Source organism: Littorina saxatilis, linkage group LG17 (genome assembly GCF_037325665.1).
Source record: "Littorina saxatilis isolate snail1 linkage group LG17, US_GU_Lsax_2.0, whole genome shotgun sequence".
Taxonomy (NCBI): domain Eukaryota; kingdom Metazoa; phylum Mollusca; class Gastropoda; order Littorinimorpha; family Littorinidae; genus Littorina; species Littorina saxatilis.
Genome location: NC_090261.1, coordinates 36137385 through 36154037, shown reverse-complemented (window position 1 = coordinate 36154037; position 16653 = coordinate 36137385). Strand labels below are relative to the sequence as shown.

Here is a 16653-nt window from a genome sequence, read left to right as displayed (position 1 = left end):
TCATGTCCCCAGATCCTTACAATGCTGTCTGAATAGCCAGCCGCTATTACCTCGGCGTTGTAGACAACACAGTACTGGAAAAAATGAAAGATTTACACAATAACAAGCACTTACGTGTAAAACAGAACAAAAAAACCAAGGAAGCACGTTCAATCATCTGTTTAAGTCACTGTGTGTGTGTGACAGTGTGTGTATGTGTGTGTGCGTACATGCGTGCGTGCGTGCGTACGTACGTGCGTGCATGTGTGTGTGTGTGTGTGTGTGTGTGTGTGTGTGCGTGCGTGCGTGCGTGCGTGCGTGCGTGCGTGCGTGCGTGCGTGCATGCATCCGTGCGTGCGTGCGTGTGAGTTCATTTGTGTGTGTGTGTGCCGGTGTGAGTGTGTATGTGGGTGTTTGGGTGTGTGTGCGAGTGTGCATGCATGCTTGTGAGTGTGTCAATCTGTTTCTGTATGTGTTTGACTGTGTGCATGCATGTATGCTTGTTTGCGTGTGTGTTTGTGCATGTGTGCAGGTAAGCTAGTGTACAAATGTATGTGAAAGAATCCCCTCTTACCACTTCATTGTCCGGATGACCGCTTAGCTCCATCGTACACTGACCGGTGTTCACACTCCAGATCCTCACGTCACCATCAGCACTGCCGCTGACCACTTTCACCTCATCAAACTGGGCTGCTGTGATGGCTGGAAAAAAAACCCCACAGAAGTCACTAGCCGTCAAATGATGCTTTAAGAACAAAATTGTATCAGAATATGCTTACAAATTGCCCATTTTTTTCTAGAGCTTATGGCGATTTACAATTCATTTTAAACGCTACTGTAAACATTTTTTTCAAAAACCCAGCGAAATGGCTTCAGACACAACGTGCATATTCAAAATACTATACATGACAGCAGCTGACGGTTTTTCTTCATACATTTTTACCTTTAAATATTTGCGTGAAGCTTTGCATAAAACCTGGTTGTCAGTGCAACATATTTTAGCTAAAGTTTACACATCAAAGTGATTTAACTTGTAAGCTTCTGTCAAACAAGTATCATTTAATTAATGTCTTGCGCAACAACAACAAATCTACAAGAAATCCAGTCAAAAACAATAAAGAATACAAATGAAAAGAAAATTAGCCTTGCAGCCATGACAGAAGTGTGATTTTGTCATAATCTTTGCAAAAGTAGTCAGGAAAAACTCATTGTCTTCAGTTACAAGGTACCTTCTGAGTGTGCTTGATAATGGTGGATCATCTTCCCTGAATCTATCTTCCACAGAATCAAGGTTCTATCCCAAGATCCTGAGAGCACCATCCCCTTATGAGCAGTCACACACTGCAACAGTACAATATCATCCACAGTTTGTAACAGCAACTGGGTGACGCCAATATCAGCAGCATTAACATCAACTTACTACTTTTGTCAAACTGAAATAAATATGAATTTTGTTGATTAAAGGTATTTTGGAACTCTTTTTTTCAGTTTTAGGTCTGATGAAGAGTTGTCGACCCCATAAAACAGTGATGCAAACGTTGAAACCAATTCGCTGACAAGCAATATCACATGGCATGATGGGTCACAGTCATGGCGATCTCTAGTAGAGATCGCTATGGTTACAGTGAAAAATGGGCTCCGTTTGCATATTGTGCTGTGCTATGCCCCAGCCCCAAAACATCCTTTCAGAGTTATTTCTGAACATAATCTATTTAGATCTGAAAAGAGAGACGGCTGAAAACAGTCTGGTTGATTAAGGGGTGGGTGGATGGACGGATGGATGGATGGATAGATGGATTGATGGATGGATGGATGGATGGATGGACTGACTGATCAACTAATTGATTGATTGATTAGGGATGGAGGGATACTAATTATTTCACTGTCCAATTTCAACTGCTGTCTACAATAAGGAATATTTACAGAATATGAGGGCTGCATGCATGGAGAAAAAACAAACAAGCAAATCTCACCTCAATGTCATCATCATGACCACGTAATGTGTGGAGGAGACATTTATTTGTCAGATCCCACACCCGTAATGTTCTGAAACAGCAATCGAACACAGGCAGTTGTAATATGACCAGTAAGTCATCTTGAATGTGTGGCTATCAAAAAAATAACAATTCTCTAAATGACATATTCTCCATCTTAGACATTGTTTGAGAAAATGACTCATGTACTTCTATTAATTGGCACCTAAGGATTAAACACCAAAACCTTCTACAATATTTTCAGTCAGCTGAAAGTGTCCACACTGCACACAGCCATACTGAGTTCATTCTTCACAATGATATGCCACTCCTCCCTTGGACCATTCAATGTTTCCGTTCAGAAACAAGAAATTCCTTCGAGGTAGGAAAAACACCACCGTTGGTCAAAGGGAAATAACCATTCTCACTGCACCCATTCTCACTGCCACCAACTGAGAAGGTTATTTCCCTTTGACCATGAATATGTTTCTCTATAAGTCCTTGTAGAATCTTAATCCACCAATAACTCCCTAACCGTGTGTTTGACTGGTCCCAATTTTTGTAAGGACCGTCTCAGGAATGTATAGAACCTGTTCACCAAGTTTGGTGACGATCGGTCCGTTCATTCTTGAGATCTATATGCGAACACAAACACACAAACACATCGACCGAAACCTATACACACCCCTATACCGGGGGTGTAAAGACACATAATATGTAAACTAACAGACAGACACACACACACACGCACACAAACAAGCACCCACACAAATTGCCGCTGCCCCCCCCCCCCCCCCCCACACACACACATACATACCACTTCTCACCTGTCTGTTCCTCCACTGATGACCAGGTTGCCTATGATCTGTATATGATCCACACTGCCGCCGTGACCTTGAAAGGAGAAGCACACCTTGCCCGTCTTCAGGTCAAATACTCGCACCCCACTGTCTCCACATCCTGTTATCACGTACTGGCCCTGTTAAGAATACAACAACAACAAAATATCTCTTGTCAGGAATGAAAAAGTGCAATGACTTCAATTTTGTAGATACTGTAGTTCCAAGGGTAATCTTGGTACAGTGGAACCCCCATTTAAAGACCTCCACAAATCTGAGAAAATCTGATCTTAAAAAGAGGGAGTCTTGAAATAAAGTAAACTTGCTGAGGTTATGAACAGAAAGTCTGAAACAAAAAACAGGGTCTTAAAAGGAAAGGAGTCTTAAATTGCAAAACTAGCTCCAAAAACAAGAGTGACAACGGCCAATGGTGCATGACGCATTAGTGAACCGAACTGTGGAAAGCATTTCTTTAAGATGCTATACATTTAATACATCAATATAATCATTACACTAACTTTGTTTCAATCAACATAACAAATAAATAAAAAATTTCATCATTTTCACGAGTTTTCATTCACAAACACCTGGGAAATAAATCTCATGTTCCCCGTGCAATAAATCGAGGTGGTGAATGGGTTTGAGCTTTCAGGTGAAACGTGGATTGTCAAAGTAAAAGCCAATCAGGCTGATTGTTTGATGTGCGGTGGAACCATCGCGGCTTTGGATTTGTGTTTCCGAGGACAACGATTGTAAGCATTCACTCTCAAAGACCCAATCAATGTTGATAATTACCGCGGCGACTCATGGTCAATATGCAACTATCTCTCTAATCGCAAAATCCACAACGAAAATTCATAAACACTTAAAAAGAAAAGAAATATGCTGAACACTTACTGAACTCACACATATGATCGCAGCTCTGTACATTTTCAGACTGGAAGAAAAGCGTCAACAAGCTACGTTTGACATCACATACAAGGTTGACGTGTTATCTCGCGCTACTGTGATGATGCTTTGTGGCCCGGAGTTGGATTCTAAAAATTCGTCTCCCTGTGGGTTTTTGTGCATTTTGTTGCACAACCAAAATGATGACAAAAGCGATGTTTGGTGGCTTGTCGTCAGACCAGCATTTTGTTGTTGGTCCTCGGGGAGCATATCGCCTTTTGTCTCATATTTATCAACCGCGGCCTTCGGCCTTGGTCGATAAAGATGAAACAAAAGACGATATGGTCCCCTTGGACCTACAAAAAAGCTGGTCTGTCAACAAGCCACCAAACATCTTATATTGTCTCCTACCTTTAGTTTGACAGCAGAAACTGTGTCGGTGTGTCCTCTCATGGTGCGCATACACTCGCATGATCGTATGTCCCACACCTTCAGTTGTTTGTCATTGCTGCCACTCACTAATGTGTAACCTGTTAATATGGGCAGCAAATGGTCAATGCACTTTATTTCCTGCTGGTCACAAAACTCTAGTTGTGCATGTACTTTTTGTGCCCATGTTCTGACAATTTGAAGGTCCAGAGCCATGTAGAAAAGTGGTAAGATCTAAATGCATTGTGTAGTGTAATAAGTTTGAAGTTCAAAATAAAAGGAAGATCCCCACCCAACCTTCGCACATGCACACCTGACATGCTGACCAAATCGTGCACAGAAGGGAGAAAACCATGAAATGTAATAGTCTAAGGGAAATAACTATACTTTGGGGCACTTTGCATATTGTCTTTATTACTTCCCCTGTAATCGCTCTGTCTCCGTCTCTGTCTCTCTTCAACAGACACAGACACACACATACAAGAATGTATCTACACTCAGTTCTTACACCTACATGTACAAACAAAAAATGTGTAAGTCAGAAAAACTAATTTCTGGTCATAATTTTAGGACAGCAAACAAATCACAGGATTATATAGGTTACAGTAAACAGAAAATTGTCATCTGGCCTTTATGTTCATAGCGCTGCTAACGCTGATGGAGTCTATGTCGACCAAAAGAGTGGGATTCCCTGTAGGTGGACTTCCTGTAGAGGATACAGGGAATCCCACAGGTGGGAGTTCCTGTAAGCGTTTCGCCGATCTCGACCACATGTGGGATTGCCTGGATACAGGGAATCCCCCTACAGGAAGTCCACCTACAGGGAATCCCACTCTTTTGGTCGACATAGACCCCATCAGCCCTACTCACCTTCACAGTCCATGGCAGTAACTTTATCAGTGTGACCCCTAAGCATAGGCGACACTGTGTAGCGCCCCAGAGCCCAGTTGTTGCTCAAGTGACGCATGCGTATGTACACATTCTTCCACCGACATAGTGGAGACAGGCGTGTTTCCTCCGGAACTAAAAAATCAGTTAATTGGTCCATTAATTAATAAGATGAAAAACATGAATGTGATTATACATGCACTCTCACACACATCTGTATGTACAAACAATTTTGTAAAAGCTTTCAACTCAAATTAAATGCAGTTGACTAGTGATGTCGAGCATCATTATAGCGTAGAAACAGGTTCACATAATTATAATCTTCTCACAATGTATACATGCAGCCAAGTATCTCTCGTCAAATCACAAATCATGCAAATGGATTTTTTTTCTATTTAATTTACCTCCATGTCAAGACTCCTTCCCTTGTTAGAAGATCTAATAGTCTCAGATTTTTTGAGGTCTTAAAATGGAGGTTTTACTGTATACAATCAATCAAGATGAAAAACAACTTGCAAACAGTCAACCTGGGAGACAAAGCCAACACCAGAGTAAAAACATTGCCACAACAAATTATTCATAAAAAGATAGCAAGCACATACCACACAACTCAAACACAGGGGAAGTGCCTGACACATTGGTCAGCTTGGTGTACAGAGGTGCCTCATGCAGAATACTGTTGCTGACGCCAAACCGAAGCCAACCCCGCACCAAGCAGTAATGTAGCCTGTGTCAGTGATAAATGAAGTGGTGAGTGCACAAGAGTGATTTCTTTTCAAACAATTATACTACCACGCCAATTAGATAGTGAGTGACCAATGTGATAAAAAAAGGGAACAAAAGCACAAGAGTGATTTCTTTTCAAACAATTATACTACCACGCCAATTAGATAGTGAGTGACCAATGTGATAAAAAAAGGGAACAAAAGCACAAGAGTGATTTCTTTTCAAACAATTATACTACCACGCCAATTAGATAGTGAGTGACCAAATTGTGATAAAAAAAAGGGAACAAAAGCACAAGAGTGATTTCTTTTCAAACAATTATACTACCACGCCAATTAGATAGTGAGTGACCAATGTGATAAAAAAAGGGAACAAAAGCACAAGAATGAAGAATGAGAAACACTTTGACTTCACAAACATATAATCTGCTCATCCTTCTTCTTCTTCTTCTTCTTCTGCGTTCGTGGGCTGAAACTCCCATGTACACTCGTGTTTTTTGCACGAGTGGAATTGTACATGTATGACCGTTTTTTACCCCGCCATTAAGGCAGCCATACACCGTTTTCGGAGGAAGCATGCTGGGTATTTTCGTGTTTCTATAACCCACCGAACTCTGACATGGATTACAGGATCTTTTTCGTGCCGCACTTGGTCTTGTGCTTGCGTGTACACACGGGGGGTGTTCGGACACCGAGGAGAGTCTGCACACAAAGTTGACTCTGAGAAATAAATCTCTCGCCGAACGTGGGGACGAACTCACGCTGACAGCGGCCAACTGGATACAAATCCAGCGCGCTACCGACTGAGCTACATCCCCGCCCCTCTGCTCATCCAAAACTAAGAATTCAATCCATCCAAACCATTCCCTGCATGCAAGCCCCACCCGTCTGTGAAAAAAACCCAGCAAACAGGATTTATCTAGATTTTCTAGTGCATGTGAGTTAATTATTAGAATTTAGAATTCCATTTTCACTTGGAATCTTTAAAAAAAAAAAAAAATCATTGCATTGACAATTTTACATTTAATTTTATTTTTATTTGTTTTCTTCATTTACATGTACAAGCAAAACAATTATTCAAGGTGAGATTTAACACATACCACAGTTTATCTGTGTTGCCGACTTCCCTGTATTGCATGCACACTTGCTGAAACTGACACAGGTCCCATGGAGACAAATACTGCAGGATTTTCTCTGACAGTTCTGGAGGTAGCACCAATGTGAATTCTTCTGCTGTTACAGTCTTCAAAGAGTTAACAGGTTCCCCAGATCCTTTCTCTTTGTGCTTTGCATTCTGTTTTTCCTGCAGATAAAGTGAAATATAAAAGAATTTTAAAACATCATTAAAAAAACAAAAACAAAAACATACACAAAAACACAATAACACTGACAAATTTGATGTTATTTGTAATAAACCAGTGTCTTACTTTCTATCCAAAACCATCACGTAATCCATTGCAGATCACTCCACCCTTTTATATGCACTGAGAGTACCCCTTCATCTTAAAAAGACTTTGCAGGTCAACACATTTGGGTGATTCCTTCACATTAGGATTATATTAATGGTGATCATGTGGTAATTTTTCCTGTTGAAATTAATAGACCCTATCGGTATTCCAAGCTCTCGTAATCTCTCGCAAACTTCAGAGCATAGCAAAGCATGCGGTACAGCGATCTCGTGCGAGCTGCACAAGCCAAGGTTCGAAGTTCTCGCGATGTTCAAAGCATAACAAAGAGCGTGTCTCGCAAGAGCTGCATGCTCAGATACCGAAAATGTAAATTCCTCAGCAACAAATATACAATGCACAGAACGTTTTCTGCATAGATAATTCACAGACACATAATTATTCTTCTGACTGCATGAGCCGAGATGTTGGCTTTTCCAAAAGTCAAATAAGTATATGCTTGCAGTTTGTGACAGACAGCTTTCGGGCTTGATACATAAACATGTGATGTGCTTGAAAATGTGGGTCAAAACACTACCACGCAGTCTCGTAATGAGGACTTTACTGCAGCTACACTTTTGGCTTCACATGAAACAGCGAAGTAAAGATCGATTGATGTTCTTGAAATTTAGAAGTTCACTTCTCTCAGATTGAAATAAAGACAATGTCGAATTTGCACCATGCGAACAAGGAGAAAAAACAACAGAATTATGGAAGTCATGGTTTGAAGGGTTCAACCGCCGCGTGTTTGTGTGTGTGTGTGTGTCGGTCCGTGTGTTCGTGTCTGTCTGTTTGTCTCGTTGTTCGAGCGATACATACAGCATGGTGTGGTTCTGCTGTATGAGAGTTCCCCATTTGAAGAGCTCTCGAATTTTTGTAAGTGTTACCAAGCACTTCTAATGACGCTTTCAGGCGGAAGTTTATGCTTGGAGACGTTAAGTGCTGTTACGAGCACAAGAGTGCTTACAAGGGAGATAATACTACTCATAATATGTTGGGCGCATAGTAAGAATCCGGGGCAGAGTTGGAATCTCGCGGGACTTCGTCACGCCTCAGTAGATTTCCAACAAAGCGCGTCATTTCCGGAAACGCACCGACTCATTCTAGAAATGGCCCTCCTTTCGACTAGCGATGCCAGTCTGATCGCCAGTCTGCCTCTCGCCCTTGACCATGATGGGTGACCACAGGGAAGAGGTGGACAGTTTTGTCGTGGAACTTACGCAGAAAATACAACCGTGCTCACGCAGAAGAAATATGACAATATTGTGCTGTTTCTAAAAACAAAACGTACGGACTTCGAAGTTCAAGTGGTGGGTGCGTGAAAAGAAGTTTCAGCTCGTGAACTTTCCAGGATTGGACTTAAACGACGTTCTCTGCATACCCAGCAAACAAGAGGTAAGTTCGTAGTTATGAAACGTGACTGAAAGTATTTCGCTATGTTGTTTTATTTATTTTTTCGCATGTTTATTTTTGTACAGTTAATGAGTTGTGGTTATCTCAACTGTTCTTGATTCCATGGCTGTCAGTGTCACTGTCAGCCAAATTTCTGTTGATATTGAGACTGAAAGTATCAGATGACATGTTCTATGGTCCATCCAGTGAATAAAACTCAGTTTCAAAGTTCTATGCAACCATGTGTGATCAATGATAATTCAATGTGTAACAGGTTTCCTAAACAATCGTCCATGTAATACGAGCTGTGTGCCTGCCATTAGAGTCATGCATTTTCAGTCCTTTTAAAGTTTACTTTAAATGATTCGTATCATTCTCTGTACTTTTTTCTGTAATACTCTAGTTATAATAACACAGACATGCAACAAAAACATATCCATGTCAAACATTTTGGTTTCCATGTCAACAACCAGTCAGAAATCAAGTTAAAACCTTAAACACAGGCCGAAAAATAAGTTATTACCTTTTGTTGTTCATAACTTTACAGTTACACCGTGACATAGTTACAATTTAATTGAATATTCTTTAACTTTAAGTGCTCAGCTATCATTGTAATAAAAGATGAAGGTGTTCATAACTTTACACTAATCTTGCTTAAAGTTAATCTGAACAATGACAACTCATGGCTTAAAATTTATTCAGTTACTTCAGACAGAATCTAATTAGGTTCATTAATATATACTTAACTTATATAACTAGTTTCAATATTTGCCCCCAAACTTCCTTGTTCCTTTGATTCCTACAACATTGGTCTTGCTTAGACTTAATTAATTCATTTTGTACTGTTCATGCAGATTAATCGTAACACTTAACAAGTGTCATCTGTCAGTTGTAGAACTTGTACCCTCTCTTAATTCCAGTAGAAAGCACTATAGTTACAACAGCATATATATAATATGATAAAGAAATATCATTTTGCGCTCTGAATTCTCAGTATTTCTCAGTTAATTATGTAAGTGTCCACTTGATCTGTTGTTGTTGTTGTTGTTGTTGTTGTTGTTGTTGTTGTTTTTAATATATCCAGACCTCAATGAGTTGTTTTGCTATGATTGTTGCTTACTTGTGTGCAGAATGCTGAGTCGCTGCTGGCAAACATTCCAGTGGCTGTGATGCGACAATGTCACTGCCAGATGTTCAGAAAATACAGTCATCAGAGGCTTCTGCAACATGGACGTCCTCGAGAAAAAAACATGTGCGGCATGCCATTTTGCTCAAAACCGGATTTGGCAGACTGGGTGCAGAGTGAGAAATGTCACTCCTGGTGCCACTTTGACTGTGCTGGGGTGGAGATGACGAGAGCTGAGGTCTCGGCAGAAGATGTACATTTTGTGTGTGTTGTGTGCAAGGACTGATGAGGAAGTGTTGATTTATGTCTTCTACCTTCCACCTGCATGGGGTTTTTTCCTTCTCAATTTGTTCATTAGTGCTGTATGATGTTCACTCACAGACTTTTCTCTGCACATATTCAGGGTCCTGTGTGTATGTGTTTTCAAAAATCATAATGTTGTTCTTTCCAAATCATCTCTTATTGACTCACCTGAGTAATTGGCGAGTCTAAGAATTCATATACATGTGTCAATCCATATATCCGGCCAAAAAACTTAACATTTGAGGTTAGCTTGGTTGTTTTTCAAGCTAGACCTCTGAAAAATTTAGGGTTCGATGATCTTACAAAGTCCTTTGTACTGGAAACTTGCATTCTCCCAGTAAGGTAATATATTGTACTACGTTGCAAGCCCCTGGAGCAAATGTTTGATTTGTGCTTTTGTGAACAAGAAACAATTGACAAGTGGCTCTATCCCATCTCCCCCCTTCCCCCGTCGCGATATAACCTTCATGGTCGACAACGACATAAAACACCAAATAAAGAAAGATCTTACAAAGTGACCTCAGTTTGGTTGACCCTCTTCAAATTTTGGCGTCACAGCGGGGTCATGTTCGTTTCATTGGATTAAAACTTGTGCGTTGAAGCTATATCAGATGTTTTTGAAGCTACAGGTTTGAAACCTTGTATACTTCTAGTGTTTGATCATCTCCAGACTTGACCTAAGTTTGATTGACCCCTGTCAAGTTTTGGGGTCACAGGGGGCATGCAGTCATGTTTGTTTCATAAAACTTAACGTTGAAGTTATCTCAGATGTTATTGAATCTTAAGCTTTGTAACTATGAAAACTTCAAGGGTAGTTGTAGTTGATAGCCAACATGAATCTAGTTTGAGATACCCCTGTCACATTTTGGGGTCACTGCGTTGTGTCATTATTGCATTGCACAACTTTGTTACATTTTCCATATGTTTAAATCAACATATTCAGGGGGTGTCCAGAACGTATGTGTGTATGTGTTTTCAAAAATCATGTTGTTGTTGTTTCATAGTGGCACTGGGTTTCTTGTGCAAAGTTTAAACGGATGTGTTTTGTAATTTTTTTTAGTTGTGCTGTACAGTTTGACGCCAGTTTACAAGTAGTGCTTCTGCTGAGCATCAAGATGTGATTAATGTATTTTTGCTGTCTGTCTTATGGATTCTTGTGCAAAGTTTAAACAGAGGCATTTTATGATTTTTAAATTGTGCTGTACAGTTTGACGTCAGTTTTCAAGTAGTGCTTTTGCTGTGTGATTATTTTGATGTGATTAATTTATTTGTGCCGTCTGTTTATTTTTGTGTGTGGGTGTGCCAAGTTTTTACAGAGGTGTTCTCCTGTGAATGTGAGTTTTAAGTAGTGCTGTACAGTTTGACCCCAGTTCACAAGTAGTGCTTCTGCTGAGCATCAAGATGTGATTCATTTATTTTTGCTGTCTGTCTTATGGTTTCTTGTGCAAAGTTTAAACGGATGTGTTTTGTAATTTTTAAGTTTTTTTTGTGCCGTCTGTTTATTTTTGTGTGTGGGTGTGCCAAGTTTTTACAGAGGTGTTCTCCTGTGAATGTGAGTTTTAAGTAGTGCTGTACAGTTAGACCCCAGGGGTGGGTTGCATGAGACGACTTAAGCTGGGCGGAAACGTGCTCAAAGTTGAGATGGTTGACTTTACGCCCAAAAGCACAGCGTTTCTTACTTAACTTTGAGCCTGCTCCCCCCCAGGCTTAACGCTGAGCTTGGCAGAGATAACAGACTTAACCAGCCAGTTGCCGCTTGCTAGAGGATTTATTTAAACCTTTTATCATATGGTGCTATAATAGGTCGCACCAACGCGACAGAGTTAGACAACTTTCTTGTTTACTTCATCTGTGCCCGGCAACCAAAAGGTTTTTGTTTTTGTTTTCTTTAGGGTGAAATCATTTTTTATTTTTTTTTATTTGTTGAAATATGTATTTATGTATTTATTTATTCAATCATTAATATATTTATATTTTGTTATCTTTTTTTTATTTGTTAGAAATCATCTTTTGTTACCTAATGCTGTCTCTAATAGTTATAAGTGTTTTATAATTTGATTTTTAAAATTCTATTTATTTAATCTTTTTTTTAAATATTTTTTTTTAATCTCACATTATATAACTTTGGTTTCTTTTTCTTCTATTTTGTTTTTACTTCATTTTTTATTTTGATATCATTCGTGTTTTTTTGTAATTACTGTATTTTTATCTTTTTTATTTTATTTACTTTTTTAATTTTTGGTCGATGTTTACCTTTTCAGTAGAGAGCGATTCAAGATCAAGAAGACAATCTTTATTTTTCTTCTACTCGATCCAACATGCACAATGCACAAAATAGTACTATAACGCCGTACGCTCTACTTTGTACTACACACGGCATCTCCTGTGTTGGTATGAGCGCGCGTTTCCTGTGAATGCTTGAATGCGCCCAGATGCCGCAGAGTACATTATTGTGTAACAGACGGTCTCTGATGCGCCCTTTTCCCGCGAACCAACTAGACTGCAGTTTGCATTGGCTGTTGCTGACCACATTTCCCGTGACATCATGGAATCTCCCACTAACGCTCCAAGTAGGTCGACAACGTCGACTTGCCCTCTTTCTCTGTTGAGTCGGCCCTAAAGACGGCTCATGCACCCCGACTTCGTTTCGTGCTTTGCGGATTCTTAACAGAGCAAGCTTTAGAGTAAAGTCGAACCGTTTGAGCTTGGAATTTAAGTTCTCTCATGCAACCCACCCCAGTTCGCAAGTAGTGCTTCTGCTGATCATTAACCCATATATGCCCAAATTTTTTTTTCAAACAAAAATTGCTTGTTTGCATGGCATTTGGTCTATAATTGACCTATTTCATACTCATTTGGAGTAAAACTTTGAAATTAGTGATTTAGAAGACAAAACGTTACCGTCCCATATATGGGACAGTGGGCACGAGAGGGTAGGGGTTTTCTTACTTTCTCACATTACATAGAAAAGCAAAAATTACAGATGGTCTGAACTTTTATTGAAATAAAATCATTCAAGATAACATAAACAAGTCACACAACTGAATTTTGAGCAATTGTTGCCTTTGATAAATGGGAAATAAACTGTTCATTTTGGAAATTAAATGTTATTTTGTACAGAATGAAACGAACTGTGAACACAATTCGACATTTCGTTTCTGACTCTGGAAACAGTCGGTGGCTTTTGTCATTTTGACTTCAATTCAACTGAAGAATAGAGTGTTGCAGTCGTGGTTCACATACGTTGAAGAACATCATTTAGTGTGATATTGCCGGAAGCATCGGTCATGAACCCCGACCTTGCATTTTGAGCAACGGTGCTTGGTCTTCTTGCCGCAAACTCCGCATCTCAGTTGTGTTGGTCATAATTCCAACAGATGGTCCAGTCGGTCAAACCTGATCTCTTCCAAGACCCGCTTGTCCACAGAAACGTGGCCTCTTGGACGGCCAGGTGCTGCATGGTGTGAAGCGCGGCCAAGGTAGACCCTGACAACTCGCCTGCGGATGGCGAGAAGATCCAGCGAGTTGTTCTTTGTAGCCTCAGTTGCTCGGTACAGATGCCACACCTGTTGGATACAGACGTCTAGGCAGTAGGTAAAGATGGCCCACCACCACTTCTTTGAGCGTATGGCAACCCTGTACTTGCCAACGTTCTGATCAGTGCGATCAACACCTCCCATGGTTTGGTTGTAGTGGCGAATCAGGAAGGGCTGTGGGAGTTGAACTTGCCTGGACTCTGACCTTGACCACCTCTTTGCCACCTGAAGTGGATGTACCCCAACCTTGTTTGAGACGACGTTCACGATATTGTTGTCGTTCCATCGCACGACAATGAGACCTGACTTTGTGTCTGTGGCATAGTCGAAGGTTCCTCTTGGCGTCTTCTGCATATCTTTCACATCTCTCAGTGGGCTGTCTTCGAGACGATTTGCTCGGATTGTGCCTGTGCACGCGATGTTCTTTTCCGACAGCCGATCCAGCAGTTTCAAACTCGTGAAAAGATTGTCAAACGTCAGGTGGAACGAGCATCCCTCCACTTCCTGCAGCTCGGCTATGAGATCGAGAACCACCTCCCCTCCCATGCCAACGCCCGGGTACGCTGTCGGTCGTCATGTGGCTCCTTGGTAGGGCTCGCACTGAACGATGTATCCCAGAGGAGTGGTCAGAACCCACATTTTGAACCCAAACCTGATTGGTTTACCACGAATGAATTTTTTAGCGCCATGCCTGCCGTAATACGGCACCATCGACTCGTCGATGCTGAGATTCTGCGTCTGAGTGGCCTTTACACAAGCTTATGTCCAGTCTTACTCTTTCTTCATCTGAAGACCTGTCATTCTCAGGTTAATAAAGTGGCTGGCGTTGACCATTCCTGACAACTGTGGCAGAAGCAGGCGCCCGCAGCTGACGGCCATTGAGGTATGGAGACTGTCCTTTCCCCGTCTTCTTCTCCGCTGTCTTCATCAGTGTCCTCAGTCACAGGAGGTGGCTCAATGAAGACAGAGGCTTCCTGGACACTGCTGTCATCTTCCAGCATTGATAAAACTTCGTTGACATTATAGAGTCTGGAAGACAAGAGAAGCAAATCCTTCTTTGTATGTGTTAAAAACCCCGCCCCTCTCGTGCCCACGGTCCCATAAATGGGACGGCACTTCAAACACTCACAGATGCAAGCAAAACTTTTTTTTACACAATCCGCGAAATCCATATTCAGATAACATCAGTATCTCCATTATTTATTCTTTGTTTGATATATAAAAGTCCTTGGTAAAGAAAATAACAACTTACCTTTTACTGCTTGCCATTCTGCTCATCAATTCAGACCAAAAAATGCAAATGGCTGCACCTGTGTGAAACGGTAAGGGAGATGCATCCCGTTCAACACGAAAACTGGACACACTTAGCCTCCCTTGATATGTCTGGGGAATGATAACCACTTTATTGGGTTCAGTTAATTTATAATCTCCACTAAAAGATAGCGTCCCATATATGGGACGGTGGGCACATATGGGTTAAGATGTGATTCATTTGTTATGTGCTATCTCTCAATTGTGTGTGTGTGTGTTAAAGAGACATGTTCTACTGTGGCATTTAGATGTGCTGTACAGTTTGATTGCAGTTTACAAGTAGTGCTTCTGCTGTGAGATCATTGTGATGTGATTAATTTATTAGTGCTGTCTATTTGTTGGGTCAGTGTGCCAATTTCAAAGTGTGTCTTCTGTGACATTATAGTGCTGAACAGTTTGACCCCAATTTTCTAGTTGCTTCTGCTTTGTGATCATAATGATGTCACTAATTTTTTTTCTTGTAATTTTCTTGAAGTATAGTTTTTTGTGTGTTTGACTGTCAAGTTCAAACAAGTATCTTCTGTAACTTTTGAGATTTGCGTTACCGTTTGACCCCAGTTACCAAGGTTTGCCTCTGCTGTGTGATAATTGTGGTGTTATAAGTTACGTTTTGCAGTCTTTTGTGATTTCTTTGCCATCGATCCATTTTCATGCAAACAGCACAAACTAAGCAGTAACGTACTTTGTTTTAATCAATAAGGCAACTGAGGCTGTATCCTGAATAATGTCATTATTGTGGGTATGAAAGCTTTGTGCACCGTAAAATATTTTGTTACCCTTGAACATTTCTTCTGAATTCCATCTTCTAATTTTTGTATCTCTGTATTTGTGAACAACAAACTTGCCTAATGATGTTTGCCTTTCCATTTTGTGTGTATAAAACTAAATGAAATGGTGTGTGTGTGTTCATTGGTGCTCATACATTTTATGTGGGTTTTTTTGTGGGAGAATTAAAGTTTTGATTTGCATCACTGATTTCTTTGTGTTGGTGTTCCTGTGAGACTGTGGGGTCAAAGACAAGCATTTGACCTAGGGTGTGAGTGTGTGTGTGCATTGCTCCTCAAGCATCATGATGTATGAATTGTCTTTTCTTGTCTCAATATAATGACATATATAATTTCATGCGGCTTTCCTACTAAGACAGAGAAGTGAATCAAATGAAACATAATGCATGTGGGACGTACAATAAAAAATCTATATAATTGTAATCATGTGAGGTGTTAAAAACGTGCATAAATCCCTTCAATTAACAAGATGTTATGGTTTGAGTACCTGAACCAACCTTGTTATTTTTTCCGTTTTAAAGCCAGGCGAGGCTTCTTAATCCTCACCTTAAATGCTAAAATTCGTTTTTGGCTGCGTGCTGCCCCTGCAATCCGCCAAGGCCTAGGCGGCCCTTGGACCCCGGCAGTAAAAAAAAAGTTCAGTCGCAGGCAAAATTCAGACTCCCACCCATGTAGTGTAAAGCCATTAATCACAGTCATAAGTTTGTTTTCATATTCTGTTTGTTTGTAAATTCAGTTCATTGATCTCTGTTTTGGTCTTTGCTTTGTTGCTTTGGTTGAAAAAAGTGACCTCTCCTTCTGAGAAAGCTACCTCTCTTGCGTGGTGTGTGAATTTAATTAAACAAATCATGAAATGTATGCATTGGCAGCTAGTGCTTCCTTCCCTTTGTTTATCAAAGACCAAAAGGCATTATTCAAAGAAAAGTCATACTCAACTTATATGATGCAATCAAGCACACAAAATGTAGCACATATAACATAGCACAGTTGTTCCAAAGAAATATAAGAGCATCCCTTGTACCCCCCAAAAAAAC

At 40.4% G+C, this 16653-nt stretch overlaps 2 protein-coding genes and 1 long non-coding RNA gene across 3 annotated transcripts in view; 1 reads left to right on the top strand and 2 right to left on the bottom strand.

The window, feature by feature from the left end:
* The window catches only part of LOC138953366 (F-box/WD repeat-containing protein 7-like), a 49047-nt gene extending 40964 nt beyond the window's left edge, over positions 1–8083 (bottom strand). Inside the window, exons 1-10 of the mRNA XM_070325165.1 lie at positions 7986–8083; positions 6822–7024; positions 5599–5723; positions 4979–5131; positions 4091–4209; positions 2780–2931; positions 1953–2025; positions 1209–1320; positions 554–681; positions 1–74 (exon numbers count right to left, since the gene is read on the bottom strand). The exon at positions 1–74 is cut by the window's left edge and continues 2 nt beyond it. Of these exons, the coding sequence (XP_070181266.1) occupies positions 1–74; positions 554–681; positions 1209–1320; positions 1953–2025; positions 2780–2931; positions 4091–4209; positions 4979–5131; positions 5599–5723; positions 6822–7024; positions 7986–8021 (1175 nt within the window). The 5' untranslated portion in view covers positions 8022–8083. The remainder of the gene's footprint in view (positions 75–553; positions 682–1208; positions 1321–1952; positions 2026–2779; positions 2932–4090; positions 4210–4978; positions 5132–5598; positions 5724–6821; positions 7025–7985) is intronic.
* A 377-nt stretch (positions 8084–8460) lies between these two features.
* LOC138953548 (uncharacterized) lies at positions 8461–10042 on the top strand. The gene is made up of 2 exons (XR_011451559.1): positions 8461–8561; positions 9689–10042. It is a non-coding gene; the product is annotated as an uncharacterized lncRNA (long non-coding RNA).
* A 3307-nt stretch (positions 10043–13349) lies between these two features.
* Positions 13350–14792, bottom strand: LOC138953271 (piggyBac transposable element-derived protein 3-like). The gene is made up of 3 exons (XM_070325071.1): positions 14776–14792; positions 14365–14552; positions 13350–14086 (listed from the first exon to the last, which is right to left on the bottom strand). The coding sequence occupies exons 1-3, from the start codon at positions 14790–14792 to the stop codon at positions 13350–13352; spliced, it is 942 nt and encodes a 313-aa protein (XP_070181172.1).
* Between the last annotated feature and the right edge of the window lie 1861 nt (positions 14793–16653).

Bases quoted from the DNA above. Each gene is read 5' to 3' on its own strand.
- LOC138953271 (XM_070325071.1), bottom strand. The intron at 14,087-14,364 runs GTCAGGAATGGT...GACGACCGACAG, and splicing joins CGCCTGCTTCTGCCACAGTT to CGTACCCGGGCGTTGGCATG.